Source organism: Phacochoerus africanus, chromosome 9 (genome assembly GCF_016906955.1).
Source record: "Phacochoerus africanus isolate WHEZ1 chromosome 9, ROS_Pafr_v1, whole genome shotgun sequence".
Classification (NCBI taxonomy): domain Eukaryota; kingdom Metazoa; phylum Chordata; class Mammalia; order Artiodactyla; family Suidae; genus Phacochoerus; species Phacochoerus africanus.
The window spans coordinates 99,879,151-99,897,644 of record NC_062552.1 but is presented as its reverse complement, the minus strand read 5'-3'; the positions used below and the strand labels follow the sequence as shown (position 1 = coordinate 99,897,644).

The following is an 18,494-nucleotide window of genomic DNA, read 5'->3' as shown; positions in this document are numbered from 1 at the left end:
GGGGATGAGGAGACCCTGAAGATAAAAGTTTTCTGAATTTTCGGAGTCCCATCCTCAGGTTACAGAAGCTAAGGAAAGGAGTAGAAGCTAGGTGTCCACCAGAGAAATGGCAGAGAGACCCTCAACAATTACTTCTCATCCTTTGCCCCCTGCCCAATACCCTGCAAGCCATTCCCAGGTGACTTGGAATAGCTTAAGGAAATAGTGTGTTAATGTGATATGGAGCCCAGCATCAAAAACAGCCTGACCTTCAGTAACCAGCCATCTCTCTTCTGTTTTGTTTCATGGACAAAATAGGCGAGCTTCCAATTCTGGAAGGGGAAATTTTTGAATCTGTGAAGCCAGGACTTTCTGCTTTTGTAGATCAACCTAAGCAGGTGAGTTTTTTAGTTACATGTTTAGATTCTCAAACGCCTTGATTACTCACACCACTGCTGTGAAATGTTTCATGCTGTTCACTTACTGATACTGAGGTCATGTGTGAGATGAGTTTTCTGTCCTCAGCTAGTCTCCTGGATGGCAGGAACTGTCCACCTGGGCTCACCAGGGCGTGGGTAGAAGGAGTTGAAAGTAGGTAGTGGCCTTGCAGGGATGACACCATCTAAAGAGCCTGCACTCTTTGTATGTATTGTTTAAGATTTTTGAGTTGAAGCCATCCACTGCATTGATTAGTGTAGATAACAGAAGAAGGATGTGAAGCTCTCTAAGCAATTGAGGGACTGTAGATCCAGTGACCTCCATTTCGGAGTGCCCTGATACGGACAGAGCCACGCCTACATTCTAGAAACTAGGTGAAACTCATGACAACAAAAATCTTCAGTAATAGAGGATGACTGTAGGGTTCTGTCGCAATTATATTTCACCTTGAAGCTCCACAATAGGCAACACCCAATGTTTCGGAGGCCACACTGACATGAGACAGAATAAGGCAGAATGTTGAAATTTGGTAGCAGATCTAAAGGTATTGTTCAGGGTCACAAGTGTAATCATTAACCAAGGGAAGACCTGATGTTAAGAACTGCTTGAACTTGAAGAACTGAGAGGATGTTTATTTTCTCAGCTCACTGTTACAAAATGGCAAATGTGCTAGAAAATTAGGAGCTTTGGAAAGCATCTACTTTATCAGAAACTGATTTGACATTTGGAGAATTAAAATTGTGTTGTGGTTGTTAGTTATTATAATGATTAAGAGGTAGTGTTGTCGGAGCAGATGTTTACTCAGAGAAACAATGGATTTAAAATAATAGTGTTTAACTTATAATTTGAACATCTGCTGTGGACCATGCATGTAGGTGCTGGTAATGCAAAATTGAACCTGACAATTTCCATCCTTACAGAGATCACAAAAGCTCCACACAGTCTGCCTGATCTAATGCACACAACAGTTTTGTGTGATGGTATCTTCATCTCATGGCTGAGGAAGCCAAGCCCCAGGAGGGCCAAGTGACCTATGTTGGCAAGCAAGTCTTCTAACTCTAAACCTTGTTTCCTTCACTATACCAACGTTCTGAGCTAAAAAAAAAAAAAAAAAAAGCTAATTTTTTTATGAGACTCACAATAACAAATAAAACAGCCACACTCTAAAAGAATCATTTTTAGAGTTCCCATTGTGGCACAGGAGAAACAAACCTGACTCATATCCATGAGGATGGGGGTTCCATCCCTGCCCTTGCTCAGTAGGTTAAGGATCCCGCATTGTCATGTTGCTGTGGTGTAGGTCACAGACACAGCTCGGATCTGGCGTTGCTGTGGCTGTGGTGTAGGCCAGCAGCTGCAGCTCTGATGCAACCCCTAAACTAGGAACTTCTGTATGCTGCGGGTGCAGCCTTAAAAAGCAAAAAAAAAAAAAAAAAACAAGAAATCTTTTTTTATTACAACTTAATTAAAATGAAGTGGCTTCTTCTCCTTCGAAGAGGCTCGCTGCTCTAGGTTTCTGCTCTACAGAGTAGAGAAGGGCTCAAGGCCCTGGCGCTCTCCCAGAGCATGTTGAGGGGATAGACCAGCTCCGCTAAATGGACTATTCACTGGATACGTGGATCATCTGTTTTGAAGGGTGCTGAGACTGTTCAAGAACTCTTAGAGGTGGCCAAAGACTCCATCCCCCGAAGTCACTGGAAGAGAACCCCAGTGGTCCTGAAGGCAACAGCAGGACTGCGCCTACTGCCAGAAGAAAAAGCCAAGGCTCTGCTCTTTGAGGTAGTTTTTTGAAATCTTCTGTGTCCTGAATAATTCTTTTTCCCTATGTGAATATTTTCTTCACAGGTATGTGTTTCTTTGGAGTGTTACTGCTACCTTTAGTACTGTACCATTGCTAAAGCACTGTGGTGACTCTGGCTCTTGTTATAGCTAGTTATTTACATTTAAAAAATATTACACTTGAATTTATAGAGCTTTTCCTAAAAAGCATAAAGTACTTCCTGCCCATGATATTCTTAATTCTCCTAACTTGTTAAAGAATTATAGAAATTGTTTTTAATCAGCTTCGTTGAGGAATAATTACATACAATTAAATGTGCCCATTTTACATTTAAGTGAGTGTTTACAAGTATAGAGGTTTCCTTATTCCCCTTTGCATTGTTTCCCCCTCCCCTGAAACTAGGCAACCACTGAATCTGCTTTGTATCATTATAGTTGAGTTTTGATTATTCTTACATTTCATATAAATGGAATCATATAGTTTGTACTGTCTTTTTTGTGTGACTCTTTTCTCTCAGCATAAAGTTTTTGAGAAGAATCATGAAAATTTAGAGTGAAATTTTTTTTGTCTTTTTAGGGCTGCACCTGTGGCATATGGAGGTTTCCAGGCTAGGGGTTGAGTCAGAGCTGAAGCTGCCAGCCTACACCACAGCCACCAGCCTACACCACAGCCACAGCAACACCAGATCCAGGCTGTGTCTGCAACCTACACCACAGCTCATGGCAACACCAGATCCTTAACCCACTGAGGGAGGCCAGGGATCAAACCCTCATCCTCATGGATACCAGTCAGACTCGTTTCTGCTGAGTCACCATGGCACCTCCCTAGAGTGAAATATTTTTAAAGATTACCTAATTTCAGCTCTCATTCAAATCAAAACTTTAAGTACAGAGAGTTTTTAAAGACTCAGTATTTTTAACTTTAAATTTTATAATGCAAAGAATATGTAAATTACTAAGATTAATAAGATTTAATATTGTGAAGAATATTTGTAGGTGGAATCCTGTTCTAACAGAAAACTATAGCAAAAAAGGATTATGTTTTACAGGTGTGTTAATTCAGTCTTCTAAATCCATTTTCCTTTGACTGTCAGCACAGAGGGCTTATGTCCCTTGTCCAAAGACAAACTGCCTAGTATGTCTGCATCGTGATTCCTCATTTATTCATTTACTCATTTTTTAGTATATGAGAGCTTACCATGTACTGAGGACATAGAATAGGGAGCAAAAAAGACACCATCCCCGTCTTCATGAATCTTAGATTTTAGTTGCAAGGAGACAGAAAATAAATCAATACAAAGTATGTCAGATGCTATAAATGCTGTGGAGAAAACTAAAGCAGCGTGGGCAGATAGGGAATGCTGGGGCTGGTAGTGGGAGAGATGCTATTTAAGTAGGGTAGTCGGAGTTCCCATTGTGGTGCAGTGGAAACGAATCCGACTAGGAACCATGAGGTTGGGAGTTCGATCCCTGGCCTCGCTCAGTGGGTTAAGGATCTGGTGTTGCCATGAGCTGTGGTGTAGGTCGCAGACATGGCTTGGATCTGGCGTGGCTGTGGCTGTGGCGTAGGCCAGCACCTATAGCTCTGATTAGACCCTAGCCTGGGAACCTACATATGCTGCAGGTTCGACCCTAAGAAGACAAAAAGACTAAAAAAAAAAAAAAATAGGGTAGTCAGGGAAGACTTCATTTGATAAGAGGCATTTGATCAGAGATGTGAGGAAAGTGAAGAAGGAAGCTAGTCAAGACATTTGTGGGAAGAATATTCCAGACTAAAAAAGAGCTTGTGCCAAGGCCTAAAGCAGGAATATGCTTGATATGTTCAAGGAATGGCATCCAGGAGTTCAGCATAGCTAGAGGGGAGTGAATGATGGGAGGGAAGTAGGAGATGAGGTCAGAGAAGTGGGGAGGGCCGAGGTCTTTGTTGTGTAGGGCCTCAGCACAACAGTGTAGGCCTTTGATCTTTTTCTCTAAGAAGGAAACTACTAGAGGGTTTTGAACTGAGGAGAGACCTGAGCTTTCATCTCTTTTAAAAGCACCATTCTGACTGCTCTGTTGAGAATAAACATGTGGGCAGCAGAGAGAGATGAAGAGGGCAAGAGCAGAAACTCTCTATGTGTTTACTCCTGTTTTCTTATCTACCTTCTCCTTAATAGCTTGTTCACAAATCACTTAATTGCTTTTCCTGGTTGGAACAGGGTCCAGAGGTCACTGCATGAAGTGTTTTGTGCCATCAGAAGTGAAAATAGGGGAGTTCCTGTCATGGCTCAGCTGTAAGGAACCCGACTAGCATCCATGAGGACATGGGTTCAATCCCTGGCCTCACTCAGTGGGTTAAAGGATCCGGCGTTGCCATGAGCTGTGGTGTAGGCTGGCAGCTGCAGCTCTGATTCGACCCCTAGCCTAGGAACCTCCATATGCTGCAGGTGCGACCCTAAAAAGACCAAAAAAAAAAAGTAAAAATAGGAGTTTTCTTTTGTTGTTGTTGTTGTTGTTATTGTTGTTTGTTGTTGTTGCTATTTCTTGGGCCGCTCCCGCGGCATATGGAGGTTCCCAGGCTAGGGGTTGAATCGGAGCTGTAGCCACCGGCCTACGCCAGAGCCACAGCAACGCGGAATCCGAGCCGCATCTGCAACCTACACCACAGCTCACGGCAACGCCGGATCGTTAACCCACTGAGCAAGGGCAGGGACCGAACCCGCAACCTCATGGTTCCTAGTGGGATTCATTAACCACTGCGCCACGACGGGAACTCCAAATAGGAGTTTTCAATAACCTGCATGGCATGGTGGGTTAATGATCCAGAGGTGGAGGCGCCAGTTCAATCCCTGGCCCTGCTCGGTGGGTTAAAGTATCTGGTGTTGCTGCAGCTTTGGCATAGGTCCAAGCTGGGGCTCAGATTTGCTCCCTGGCCTGGGGAACTTTCATATATCTTGAGAGTGACTGAAAAAGAAAAAGAAAGTAGCCAGCAGACTAGAATTCCTCCTATTTATTTCTTTTTGGAAATCCTCCCCACCCACCATGACAATCATATAAAAATAAGCGGTAACACCAATATTATTTCTTTTTGCCGTTTTTGGCCGTCCCAAGGCGCATGGAGCTCCTGGGCTAGGGATCAGAACTGAGATGCAGGCTCAACCTAAGCTGAAGCTGTGGCAACACTGGATCCCTAACCCACTGCGTCAGGCCGGGGATCAAACCTGTGTCCCAGTGTTCCCAAGACACTGCCAATCCTATTGCGCCACAGCAGGAGCTCCAACACCAATATCATTGACCTATTCTTATGGAGGGTCAAGAGCATTTGTAGGAGGTCTTCATTCCCATCTCCTAAAACAGGATAAATGAATCTAGATCTGGGGTCTCTCTAGACTCTTGAGGCCCCAGCCATGTGGCAGGATTTGCCACAGGCCGACAGCAGAGTATCTCAGCCCGTGGACCTGAGTCCCTTTACTAGAAAGGGCAGAGTCCTGTAGAATTTGATGGGAGAGCAGCAGAAACTTTCTTGGATCCTCAGGAGCCACCCAGGCCCAACTCTTCTCTGCTATCCAGGTTTATCTGCGCATCTCAGATGGAGTAGGAAAGGGACCTCCTAGCTTCCTATATGTGTTCAAGTAGAATTAAATCAAGTGTGGTTGGTGTTTTTGTTTTTTTGCTTTTTAGGGCCGCACTCGAGGCTTATGGAGGTTCCCAGGCTAGGGGTCCAATTGGAGCTGAAGCTGCCAGCCTATGCCACAGCCGCAGCAATACAGGATCTGAGCTGCGTCTGTGACCTACACCACAGCTCCCGGCAACGCCAGATCCTTAACCCACTGAGCAAGGCCAGGGATTGAACCTGCAACCTCATGGTTCCTAGTCGGATTCATACTTTATTTTTTTAATTCAATTTTTAAGTCTCATTGAAGTATAGTTGATTTACAATGCTATGATAATTTCTGCTGTACAACAAAGTGATTCACTTATACGTATACACACATCCATTCGTTTTCAGATTCTTTTCCCATATAGACGATCACAGAGCAGTGGGTAGAGTTCCCTGTGCTCTACAGCAGGTCCCTGTGCTACACAGTCATTTCATATACCACAGTGTGCCTGTACCAATCCCAAACCCTGAGTCCAGCCCTCCCCCTCTCCCCCCAGATTTATTTTAAGGTGAAAAGAATCCCTGTTTGTTTTGTTTTGTTTTGCTTTACGAGAAACTGATAATGGCTTGCCTAGTTTCCTCTCTGGTTTCTTAGGGAAAAGGAATGAGTTCTGCTAAAATTTTATCTAGGAAAAATGAAGAGTATAGTTTTCTAAGCATTATAGGATATAGTCAAAATATGTAAGTCTGTTGCCTTAGGGAATCTAGATTTTTTTCCTTTTTCTTTAGGTAAGAGAGATCTTCAAGAAGTCACCTTTCCTGGTACCAGATGACAGTGTCAGCATCATGGATGGATCGTATGAAGGTGGGCGAGGTGGTGATGTATGTTCTAGGAGGAGAGAGCTAGGTTCATAAAAGAGCTGAGTAAAGGAACTGGGAACAGGGTGGGGGTGCAGAAGAAAAAGGAACTAAGAGAGGAGAACAGATGAACAAGGAGAAAGGGGATATCGGCAAACAAAAGGATAGGGAGAGGAAAAGGTGTATTTCAGCTAAGAAATTTAGAGAGAAAAAGAACAAAGATAGGGCCAGGGAAGGAGGAAAAAAATGCTTGGGATGTAATCTTTGTCTTTCTCTCCTTTTTTAGGCGTATTAGCTTGGGTTACTGTGAATTTTCTGACAGGTAATACGTTCTCAAGTTTATCTAAGACCATATCTGGGTTTCACACATGGTCAGGGAGCAAAGAAATACCTTTTTTTCCCTTTTTATATATACTTTTTTATATGGGAGAGGGGCAGGAAAGACATGTTTATTACCTGCCTTCAAGGCTTCAGCTGCAGCAAAAGCCTAAGTTAGCATTTGCCTGCAGCCTTTGGGGCTGAGGAGCAAGGTAATATTTACAGGATTCCTCCAGTGTATGACAAGGGCAGGAGAGATATTGTGGACAGAGGAGTGTTGGGCTGTCCAGGAAGCAGAAGATATTCAGAGCTGGCTCTCATTCACAGGTCAGCTGCATGGCCACAGCCAGGAGACTGTGGGAACCCTGGACCTGGGGGGGGCCTCCACCCAAATCACGTTCCTGCCCCAGTTAGAGGTGAGTTATACACATGTGAAGGTCTGGTTAGCAACCCACTCGGCAGGCATATCATGGTGCCTCATTTCACATAGCAGCTCTACCAGGAACAGGCTGAGCAGAGTCAATTAATGATTGATGAACTTCCCCTCACTATTCAGGGACCCTTGGATTCTTCAGGCCTTGTGAGATTAGCAGTTTACTCTATCTTCTTCATCTCTGATTTTTTTTTAGGGGGAGGGTTGGGGTTGGTGGTGGTAGCATCTTCAGATAATTGTGGATCCTAAATAGCCTTTTTGCTTTTTCTGACTTGCAGAAAACCCTGGAACAGACCCCTCGAGGCTACCTCACTTCCTTTGAGATGTTTAACAGCACTTATAAGCTCTATACACATAGGTGAGGAGGTGGACATGGAGGAATAATGATATTTGACATTGTATGATTCTCCTAACTTTTCAAAGCATTTTCACATCTAATATTGCATCCGACCAGCCTTACAAAGTCTTTGCCAATCCCTGAAGTCCTGTTGACTGAAACCAAAACCCAAGGGATCCAAGAGGTTTCTCCATTTCTGGCCTCGAAAATACTTAACGAACAATAATAAAGTAAAAAATAATAGAAGATTATTTTAATGTAAAAGTAAAAAATAAGCAACATAAGAGTAAAAGTAATATGTGTCAAGTTTTTGTCTTTTTAGGGCCATACCCTTGGCATATGGAAGTTCCCAGGCTAGGGCTCGAATTGGAGCTACAGCAGGCCGTGTGTGCAGCCACAGCCACACTAGATCCGAGCCACGTCTGTGGCCTACAGTGCAGCTCACAGCAATGCCGGATCCTTAACCCACTGAGCAAGGCCAGGGTTCAAACCCGTGTACTCATGGACACTAGTTGGGTTCATTAATGCTGAGCCACGACAGGAACTCCATATGTGTCAGATTTCCTCCAGAGAGAGGATACTCAGAGAAGGTTCAGCCAAAGCTCTTGTGTCAGCTTCTTTTAAGCTGACCTTCAGATGTTCAAATCCGGCCTAGAATTTGATCACAGTAGGGCTGAGAGCTAAGATAATGAGAGCTTTTCTGGGGGTGGTTCCCAGGGTGGGACTCTAGAAAATGTCACTGTCTCTGGCCTTTAAATCATAGCTCTGGACAGTTCTTACTGCATGGCCTTGATCTGAATTGTGCAGGAATTCTTGCTTATTGTCCACATGAGCTGCAAAGGTCACAGATAACAAGGTTTTCCTCCCTTCAGAGGGAAACAGAGAAACCGTGTTACTTTTGCAAGAGGGAGCTTTAGGCTGGAGAATTCAGGCCCAGCATGAAATTAGTCAATCCTGTATTTTACAGTTACTTGGGATTTGGATTGAAAGCTGCAAGACTAGCAACCCTGGGAGCCCTGGAGACAGAAGGTTCGTCTGGGTACCGGTGCTGGTTGGGGTATGGTGAGAGTGACACCAATACTCAGCTTGCCTTTTATACACCTTGGCAGGGATTCTATGGAGGAGAGGGTTATGCTGCAGTAGGAAGCATATGTTGTAAATGGACATGATAATGGAAAATTCCTTTTCTACTTTATGAACTCAGATGTTTTGGTATATATTATTAGCCATTTCCAGCGTGGAATCTGTTTGTATAAGGAGAATGGTCTTTGGCCAGGATGCTGAAAGGTCTGTGGGAATTCAAGTCTCAAGGTGTGAATTTGGCAAGAGCCTGCTCAAGCCCTTAATTTTACATGGAAGGTGCAGACAGCAACAGTCCACTTAAAAGGTGGAGTAACTGAACAACTCACCCAGGGCATGTGGAAGTTCCCAGGCCAGGGGTCAAACCCACGCCACAGCAGTGACAAAGCTGGATGCTTAACCCACTGAGTCGGCAGGCAACTCCATCCATTCCTCCCTTCATAGGTGGTAGAGGGGTTAAGAGCTCAGCTTTTGGGGTCAGGCAGAACTAGAGTCAGTCCTAGTCTTGTGATTTGGGGCCAGTTAGCTAACCTTTTTGTGCCCCTTTCTTCACATTAAAGAATTTTTTGTTTTTGTTGTTGTTGTTTTGTCTTTTTACCTTTTTCTAGAGCCACACCCGCAGCATATGGAGGTTCCCAGGCTAGGGGTCTAATCGGAGCTACAGGTGCTGGCCTATGCCACAGCCACAGCAACACCAGATCTGAGCCGTGTCTGCGACCTGCACCACAGCTCACGGCAATGCCGGATCCTTGACCCACTGAGCGAGGCTAGGGATTAAACTCGCAGCCTCATGGTTCCTAGTCGGATTCATTAACCACTGAGCCACCGCTGGAACTCCAAAAGAGATTTTTGCATTTAATTGAATTCGTATGGCACATGGTTCCAGTGAGGATTGTATGGCATTTCAGAGTTTACATTCTCAGTGTATTTTATTTAAGCCTCACAGCAACCCATGAGTTAAATAGAACAGTATTTTTTCCTTTTTTTAGAAAGGATGAAACTTTTTCCATTGTAGGTTTTAGATTTCTTTGAGATGTGATGAAAGCCATTGACCCCTCTGCCAAATAGACATATGCACAAAAATTTGCCTGTAGTGTCAAAGGATTCACCAACCCTGCGGAGTCCATCTGTGATCCCTGAGTTAAGTATTCCTGTCGTAGGACGCAGTCATGGAACTAATTTCTTATGATTTTAAGGCCCAGCCACTTTGATAATTCCTTTGAACCTTATTGGCTTCTTGATTGCCTTCTTCTCTCACACCTTTGCCTCTTCCTTTGTGGTGTGCTTTCTTACAGGAATTGGTGGACACACTTTCCGAAGTGCCTGTCTACCGAGATGGTTGGAAGCAGAGTGGATCTTTGGGGGTGTGAAATACCAGTATGGTGGCAACCAAGAAGGCAGGTGATATTTTTTTCAGTGGTTGACATTACTTTACACTAGGAGTCTAGAAAAATCCCATGGGGAACTTTTTTCCAGAGCTCAAGAGAGCTTGTCTTCTGCAGGAACTAATTCCAAAAAGATGTTGCTGTGCCTTCAAGGAGTAGTGTGAAGGGACAGTGAACAAGACAGCCACCATTCTGTTCAGCTTTTCCCTGCCCAAGAGTTGTAGATACATTAGAAACTTCTTCTTTCCCTAGGTTGATGTATTAAGGGTCTCTGTCCTCAGCAGAATGAAACTCTGTTTCAGGTTCAATTAATGTTTAGTTATTTCAAATACGGTATAACTTAGAATCGAGACAATAGGAAGAATAATTGATCGTAGGTTTTATAAGAGGCATAGACCTTAAACTCAAGGAAAAAGCTTGATTTTTTTTCCAGTGAGGGAATCTGGTGAGCCTGTGCATACTTCTCATAAATACTGTGAAGCATAATGCTAGGCAGTAGCTCAGGGTTGGCTAGAGCTGTTTTGGTGGACACAGGTTAGGGAGGGGAGCCGCTGTAGAGAAGCAGGTATCCTCCCCCCAGAGTGATGAGGCTGCAGAAACTTGCTCATCTCCATGTGCCTTTGTCCTGAGCCTCAGCTCACCTTGATCCCCCTGCTCTTTCATTGACTTCACAGCTTGCTTCTCACTTTCTCACCTTGCCCCTGTGCACCTTTGCCCCAGCAGGGGAGGTGGGCTTTGAGCCCTGTTACGCTGAAGTGCTGAGGGTGGTCCAAGGAAAACTTCATCAGCCAGATGAGGTCCAGAGAAGCTCCTTCTATGCTTTCTCTTACTACTATGACCGAGCTGTTGACACAGACATGATTGGTAAGTCCACTGCAGCTGCCAGTGCAGGGAGAAAACTGGGCAAGGCTGTGGTGGGAAAGGAAAGGGACAAAAGGAGTATTTGAAATTCTTTGTCGAGGTGATCACCCTACTTTTCTTTTTCTCTCAAATCACCCAGGTGAAAGAGTGAATATGATTTAGAACCTTTGGAGACTAGAAGATGGCGTAAACAAATATACATGAGGTCCTTTTGTATTTATTTTTCATTTTTTAAATTTATTTTATATTTTTCGCTTTTAGAGCTGCACCCACAGTACATGGAAGTTCCCAGACTAGGAGTTGGATCAGAGCTATAGCTGCTGGGCTACACCACAGCCATAGAAACACAGGATCCGAGCCACGTCTTTGACCTGTATGTACCACAGCTCACGACAGTGTGGGATCCTTAACCCATGGATCAAGGCCAGGGATCGAACCTGCATTTTCATGGATACTAGTTGGGTTTGTTTCCACTGTGCCACAACAGGAACTCATGAAGGCTTAAAAAAAAATTTTTTTTTTGTTATGAAGGTATAATTGACATAAAATGCTTTTTTTTTTTTTTTTTTTTGGCCACACTTGTGGCATATGGGAATTTTCAGGCCAGGAATTGAATCTGAGCTGTAGCTTCAACCTGCACCACAGCTGCGGCAATGCCAGATCCTTAACCTACTGCACTGGGCTGAGGATCAAATCTGCATCCCAGCAGCAACCTGAACCGCTGCAGAGACAACACTGGATTCTTTAACCCTTTGCGCCACAGTAGGAACTCCTCAAACGTAGCACATACTTAAAGTGTACAGTTTGGGAGTTCCTCAGTGGCCCGAGGATCCAGTGTTGTCATTGTGGGTGGCCCGGGTCACTGCTGTGGCACCAGTTAGGTCCCTGGCGCAGGAACTTCCACATGCCATGGGCTCAGTGGAAAAATGAATAAAGTGTCCAGTTTGTTAAGTTGTGGCATATCTGTATACTCACGAAACCATCACCAAATTCATTATAATGAACATGTCCATCTCCCCAAAATGTTTCCTCTTACAACTTTTTTCTTCTTTTTGGCCGCCCAGAAGCATAGGAGTTCCTGGGCCAGGATCAGATCCGAGCTACAATTGCAGCGTACACCACAATTTGGGCAACACCAGATCCTTTAACTCACTATGGCAGGCCAGGGATTGAACCTTCGTCCTGGTACTGTAGAGAGGCCGCCGATCCCATTGCGCCACAGTGGGAACTCCTATAACTTTTTTTCTTATCATAACAGTAATACATTTTTTTTTTTAGCTATGAGAATATATGTGTTCTGTCATGACCTGAGATGTGAATTTCTTATCTTCTAATGTGTTTAATGGCCCATTTTTATTTGTGTTAATGTAGCCCAAGCTACATGTGGTTTTAAAACATTTGAAATGTGGCTGGTCTTTTTTTTTTTGGCAGCAGTATGCAGCAGCTTAATGTGGAAATTCAGTTCCCAGGCAGTGGTGAAAGTGCCAAATCTGAAGCACTGGATGACCAGGGAACGCCCTAATGGCCCTCTTTTAATGGGCCAGTTTTTTTAGCTGTAGTTAAATATACATCACATAAATAGGTTATGAATAAATAAAATAAACTGCATAGATTATATTGTAGTGATAAGTCATGTTGGTTTATCCCATTCTCTGATGTTGAAAGTTTTATTTTTATTTTCTCATTATTATAAATATCACTAGGATAAATTTCCTTATGTTTCCTGAAGACATTTTAACATCAACTACTGTTCTGTTTCATTTCAGATTATGAAAAGGGCGGTGTTTTAAAAGTTGACGATTTTGAAAGAAAAGCAAGGGAAGGTAAGCACCAGTGTAAACCATCGTAGGTGAGCCCGTGAGGCTGTGCCTGGGAATCCATGACCTTAAAGTCACCTAATGCAGCTCAGCCAGCAGAAAGTCTCTCAGAAGGCTGGTTTCCTATCTTTGCCAGGGGTTAAAAGCATTAAGTGGCAAAGAAAAATATGAGAATACAAGAGACCTTGAAGAAATGGTGAAAACATTTATTTCTCACTTTTTTGAAAAAATGAAATAGTGTTATCAGTGTTAATGAACTATACAAAATATATGAGAAATAGCCACAAGAGTCTTCCTTGAAAGAGCCCATCAAAAAATACAAATAGGAGTTCCTGGTGTGGCACAGTGGGTTAAGAATCTGATTGCAGCTGCTCGGGTTGCTGCAGAGGCATAGGTTCAATCCCCAGTCCAACACAGTGGGATCAAGGATCCAGCGTGCAGCTCAGATTCAATCCCACCCCGAAGGAACTTCCATATACCTCGGGTGTGGCCATAAAAAAAACAAACAGGAAACAAACAAACAAATGATCTTACCCAGTGGCTCCAAAGTGGAGCTAACTGGTATTCCCTTGTATACTGAGCCCCAGCATTAATATAAAAGGGATTTAGTTGAATTAAGCCCCGATAGTAGGTTATAGAAATACAGCAAATAAACTAGCACCCATGTACCTTAGAGTAGATACATCAGAAATATGCAGGTTCTTGAGAAGCTGGGGTCTTGCAGAGGCTGTCAGTGCACAGTTCTAACATCAGAAACTCCCAGGAATCTGGGAGGAGGATAGAGGATTCTGCTTTGCTTATTCTTGGTCTGTTTAGAGAAAATCATACACCTCTCAGTTGACTGCAAACTTGAGTTCTGTTCTCCACTCTCTCTCACCTCCAGTATGTGATAACTTGGAAAACTTCACCTCAGGCAGTCCTTTCCTGTGCATGGATCTCAGTTACATCACAGCCTTACTGAAGGATGGCTTTGGCTTTGCAGGCAGTACCATCTTACAGGTAAGAGAAAGGACGCCAGAGTCACCTAGCAGTCCTCTTATTTGGGAGCTGGGAAGAAAGAGTTAAAACTTGTTTAGTAATCAGAGTGGCTGAAGGTTGAATTATGAGGTCATTTTACTAAGGCTGTGGACAAGGCACTACGCAAGGCACCAGGAATGTGGGAAATTAGCTTGATGCAGTGGCAGCTTCTAAGTACAATTGACCGTTGGATAATACGGCTTTGAACTGGGTCCACTCACACCTGGATTCTTTTCAAGAGTAAATACCGCAGTACTACACAGTTCAATTTGCAGATAGGGAGGGCCCACTGTAAAGTTATATGGGGATTGGCACATTGTTCAAAGGTCAACTGTCTATTACCTTTAGGTACTGTGAGCTGTCCCAAAGGTCACAGCAGAAAGATTTGCAGCCCAAATTAAGACAAATGGTTTATTAAATTGAGAAGCAAGGGGGAAGAAATGAGCTAGGTGAACACAGGTTGGCAGTGCTGTACTTCTGAATCCTGGTTCACATGTCCTACCTCTCTGCTGCTGGTAATGTCATGACAAGGACTTTAGCTGAAGTTTGGTCAGGGGGGTACAAGGGCAGAAGGTGCCTGGGGCCATTACACCGACTTGCTACTTGCTCTCTTTGGAAGGGCACAGGGGCAAGTACACTGCACAGGAGCATTAGCTCACTCATTAGCCCATTAGATGGTTTTGTTTGGCAGAAGACAGGAGGGACCAAAAGGGTATTACCAAGGCGTGGCTTATTCAAGACTTCTTGAGTATTGAATGCCTTGTGTAGTATGTCACATATAGTTTATGAGTGCCTCGTATATTTAGTGCCTCTTGAGTCTTGGGTCCGTCTTGGACTTCTTAACTTGATCTGTGGTAACTATTCCAAAAACATGAGTTTCATCCATCCCATATTTTCTGATCTTCTATACCATAATTGAATAATTGTATATTATAATTACAAAGATGATTATGATGTAATCTTTATCCTCAAATAGCACACAGTCTATTAGAGGAGATGTGACAAAAATATAGCTATGACACAAGGCAACTTTGAACTTTGGGGTCAAGTAAGTAGACTACTTTGTTTTTGAAACCCTCTCCTTTTCTTATGCCACTTCTTCCTGTTTCCTCATTTCCAGATAGTTCATATTGCCCCATTTCTTGTGTTAAACAGATTTCATAAATTGATTTGTACAGAGGTATTTGGATTTAAAGCATTGTTATATCTGCCAAGAATATTGGCATCGAAAGAGTTACTTTCCAGGGGAGTCAGTATAGCATAGTGTTTTAAGCATAGGCTCTGTTGTCCATCAGATCTGGGTTCAAGTTCTGATTCAGCAAGCTTACTAGCCGATGACCTCAGATGATTTACTTCCTCTCTCTAATTTTTAGGTTCCTCATTCATTTTTATTTATTTTATTTATTTATTTTTGTCTTTTTCTAGGGCCGCACCCACGGCATATGGAGGTTCCCAGGCTAGGGGTCGAATCGGAGCTGTGGCCTCTGGCCTACACCACAGCCACAGCAACGCCAGATCCAAGCCGCATCTGCGACCTACACCACAGCTCACAGCAATGCTGGATCCTTAACCCACTGAGCGAGGCCAGGGATCAAACCCGCAACCTCGTGGTTCCTAGTCAGATTCGTTAACCACTGAGCCATGATGGAAACTCCTAGGTTCCTCATTTAAAACATAAGAAACCTTAGAGTACTTATTGAATGGGGCTATGACAATTGAGATAAAGTATAATGCCTGGCACATAGTAAGTTGTTAATATTGGTATAATTGTGGAGTTCCCGTCATGGCGCAGTGGTTAACGAATCTGACTAGGAACCATGAGGTTGCGGTTTCGGTCCCTGCCCTTGCTCAGTGGGTTAACGATCCGGCGTTGCCGTGAGCTGTGGTGTAGGTTGCAGATGCGGCTCGGATCCCGCGTTGCTGTGGCTCTGGCGTAGGCCGGTGGCTACAGCTCCGATTGGACCCCTAGCCTGGGAACCTCCATATGCCGTGGGAGCGGCCCAAGAAATAGCAAAAAGACAAAAAAAATATATATATTGGTATAATTGTTAGTGTAGGCATTTCACACCAGCTGGAGATGGATTTGTGGATAACAGAGGTCATCCTAAGCCCTCAGTACATACTAAGTTAACTTCCTCAATAATAATAAGTATCAACAAAAATGTCCATTTAAGGACAATTTTCTGCCATTTCCACTTTGGCATCCTTTTAGTCTTTATTTCAGTGGCGGCAGAATTTGAATCAGGGCTGGACAGTCCCCTGCCCAGAGATGGCTTCACTTTGGCATCTGTATCCCTAGGCTATCAGTTCTGTCCTGAGGACGGAGGAAGAGCATTTTGGGGATGGGGGATAGGGAGGCACTCTCAGTTTGATTCAGGTGTCACAGACTATATCTCAAGCTATTGATTCATATGCCATTCTTCCCAGTTTTGGTACAGTGGTTATAGACTAGATTTCATCAGGTCAACATAGAAGAATTGTGACATAGGAAGTTAGTATTAGACTAAAACCAGTCCACTGATTTGCAAACCTATGTGTGGGTGGGTGGGTAGTGATGGCATCTATATTCAACAGTAGCTTATGCAGAATGCCAGTAACACTGATAAAAATGGAACCATCCGGTTGAAGCAGAGGCAGGGGCCTAGAACTCCTTCACCATTTTGCCTCCCCTTCTCCTTTGAAGCACTTCCAGGAAACCTCTAGGATCCTGAAGAAAAAAATTTGATAAACACTAATCTAATCCCCTGTTACATAGTTGAGGAATGTCTAAACTTTTGCCCAAGGTCTCTAAACTAGTTGAGGCATAACCTGGCCTAGAATGCCTCATATCCCTTGGTTGATTATTAACTAGTGCTTAAGAAGGTGCAGATGCTACAGAGTATGAATTGAGAAGCTTAGATGTTCTTTCCTACCTCTGAATCTATTCCTAACTAACTCCTGTTACATTTAGTTTCAGGATTAGGGAAAGCATTAAAAAGTCTGTGTGCCTGAAAGGTCCTGTCTAGAAGTCCTGGGCTGAGACACTTCTGGGCCAGAAGATTCAGGGATCATATTAGCAGGTGTAGAGGCAATGGCAGGGGCAAAATTTGGGGAAGCCTCCAGAGACTGGCCACTCTCGATTCTGCTTCGGTTTGGCCACGCAGATGACCTTTGCAGATATGACCTGCCCGTTTTGTGCTTGCTAAAGTTGAAAATTGAATGGAAATGTGAAGATTTTTTTTCTCCTTGCCAACAGCTGACAAAGAAAGTGAACAACATAGAGACAGGCTGGGCCTTGGGGGCCACCTTCCACCTGCTACAGTCTCTGGGCATCTCCCACTAAGGCCAAGCCCTTCCTCCAAAGCCTGCATCTGCCAACAACCTTTTTAAAGGGAGACAGAAAGAGGAGAGGACTCAGTCATGTTGAGAGCTAGTCTGGGTTCAGCCTAGACTGAAGCCCAGCAGCTGGTTTCATCAGTAAGAAGAGGCTTTTGAAGGCAAGTCTTGCCCTTGAGTCTAGAGATTTGGGTTTAAATAATTTTACACACCTAATGTGAACTGTCTCCTAACCACTATTCGTGCACAGCTGGTACCAGAGTCTAAATCTGTGAGATTCCTTGTGTGTCACAGCGAGCCCAAAGGAACTCTTTTGGAATGGAACCTTGGAAAACTCAGGGATGGAACCCTGGGAACCAAAGAAAAATCTCATTTCAACCCTTTTAGTGCCTCATTCCTTTGGACATTTTAATTTTATTCTTACATGTTAAACTAAGCTGATTGCAGTTCCATGACCCACACAAGCATTTTTTTCTTCCCTACATATTGCTCTGTCCTACATTTGTCTCCACCCACCTACCCTAACAAAGAAAGAAAAAATACCTGGTTTTGCTTTCCATTTGCTATTCAAAGAGAGAGAGAGAGAAAAACCCATTATCTGAAGTTATGTGATCCTGCTTTGTTTTAGCTCCAATCAGCCACCGGAGAGCCATCCTAAATCTCAGCAGGACAGAGAGCAGGTCCTAACTGGGCAGGTCCCAGCCTTAAGAAAAGGGGCCGTTTTGTTTCTAGGAACAGGTCTTGGGAGCTTGTGGCTGCTCTGTATAGACCACCTTCTTTTTTGCCAGTCTACCCTGGGATTAATGAACATATCCAACCTTATAGGAGAGAGAGTGTGTGAGTGCACGCACGTGCACATGTGTGCATGCTTGTGTACATGCACACGCATGTGCACCGGTACCTCCTTCCAGGCTAATGTGTTTGTCATCCAAAACTTTTCTTTGTATTTCTAAGAAATAAATCTACAGCCTAGCTTTTGGCCTGTGGTAAGAGGCCTGTGGCTGTGCTGTTTAAGGATCTAGATTGTGGTAACAGCCCCTCTTGGTTTGCCCTTTTCTTTGTAGCAGTCACTGTTCCTGCCTTGGCCCCTGATCACTTTAGCTAGCATCCTCTGCAATACTTGTCCAGTTCCAGGGTTTCTGATACCCTTCTTGAATCCTAACATTGGACTTGGTTGGCCATTTTGGCCCACATCAGTGAGTGGATTCTCACTGAGTGAATATTCAGAGCTCGATTCTGTGAATTATTTCCCCTAAAATTCATATCTTGCACTTTCCCACATGACCATCCCTTCTTC

The 18,494-nt window shown here is 43.8% G+C and overlaps 1 protein-coding gene across 3 annotated transcripts in view; it reads left to right on the top strand.

Annotated features, from left to right (window-relative positions):
* ENTPD5 (ectonucleoside triphosphate diphosphohydrolase 5 (inactive)) overlaps positions 1-18,218 on the top strand; it is a 42,479-nt gene extending 24,261 nt beyond the window's left edge. For all 3 annotated transcript variants that reach the window (XM_047794856.1, XM_047794855.1, XM_047794857.1), the window contains 12 exons: positions 298-377; positions 2,053-2,196; positions 6,566-6,641; positions 6,921-6,956; positions 7,280-7,368; positions 7,664-7,743; positions 8,690-8,751; positions 10,098-10,199; positions 10,911-11,051; positions 12,815-12,871; positions 13,749-13,864; positions 17,118-18,218. In XM_047794856.1, coding sequence (XP_047650812.1) covers positions 298-377; positions 2,053-2,196; positions 6,566-6,641; positions 6,921-6,956; positions 7,280-7,368; positions 7,664-7,743; positions 8,690-8,751; positions 10,098-10,199; positions 10,911-11,051; positions 12,815-12,871; positions 13,749-13,864; positions 17,118-17,204 — 1,070 coding nt within the window. In that variant the 3' untranslated portion in view covers positions 17,205-18,218. The remainder of the gene's footprint in view (positions 1-297; positions 378-2,052; positions 2,197-6,565; positions 6,642-6,920; positions 6,957-7,279; positions 7,369-7,663; positions 7,744-8,689; positions 8,752-10,097; positions 10,200-10,910; positions 11,052-12,814; positions 12,872-13,748; positions 13,865-17,117) is intronic.
* The last annotated feature ends 276 nt before the right edge of the window (positions 18,219-18,494 follow it).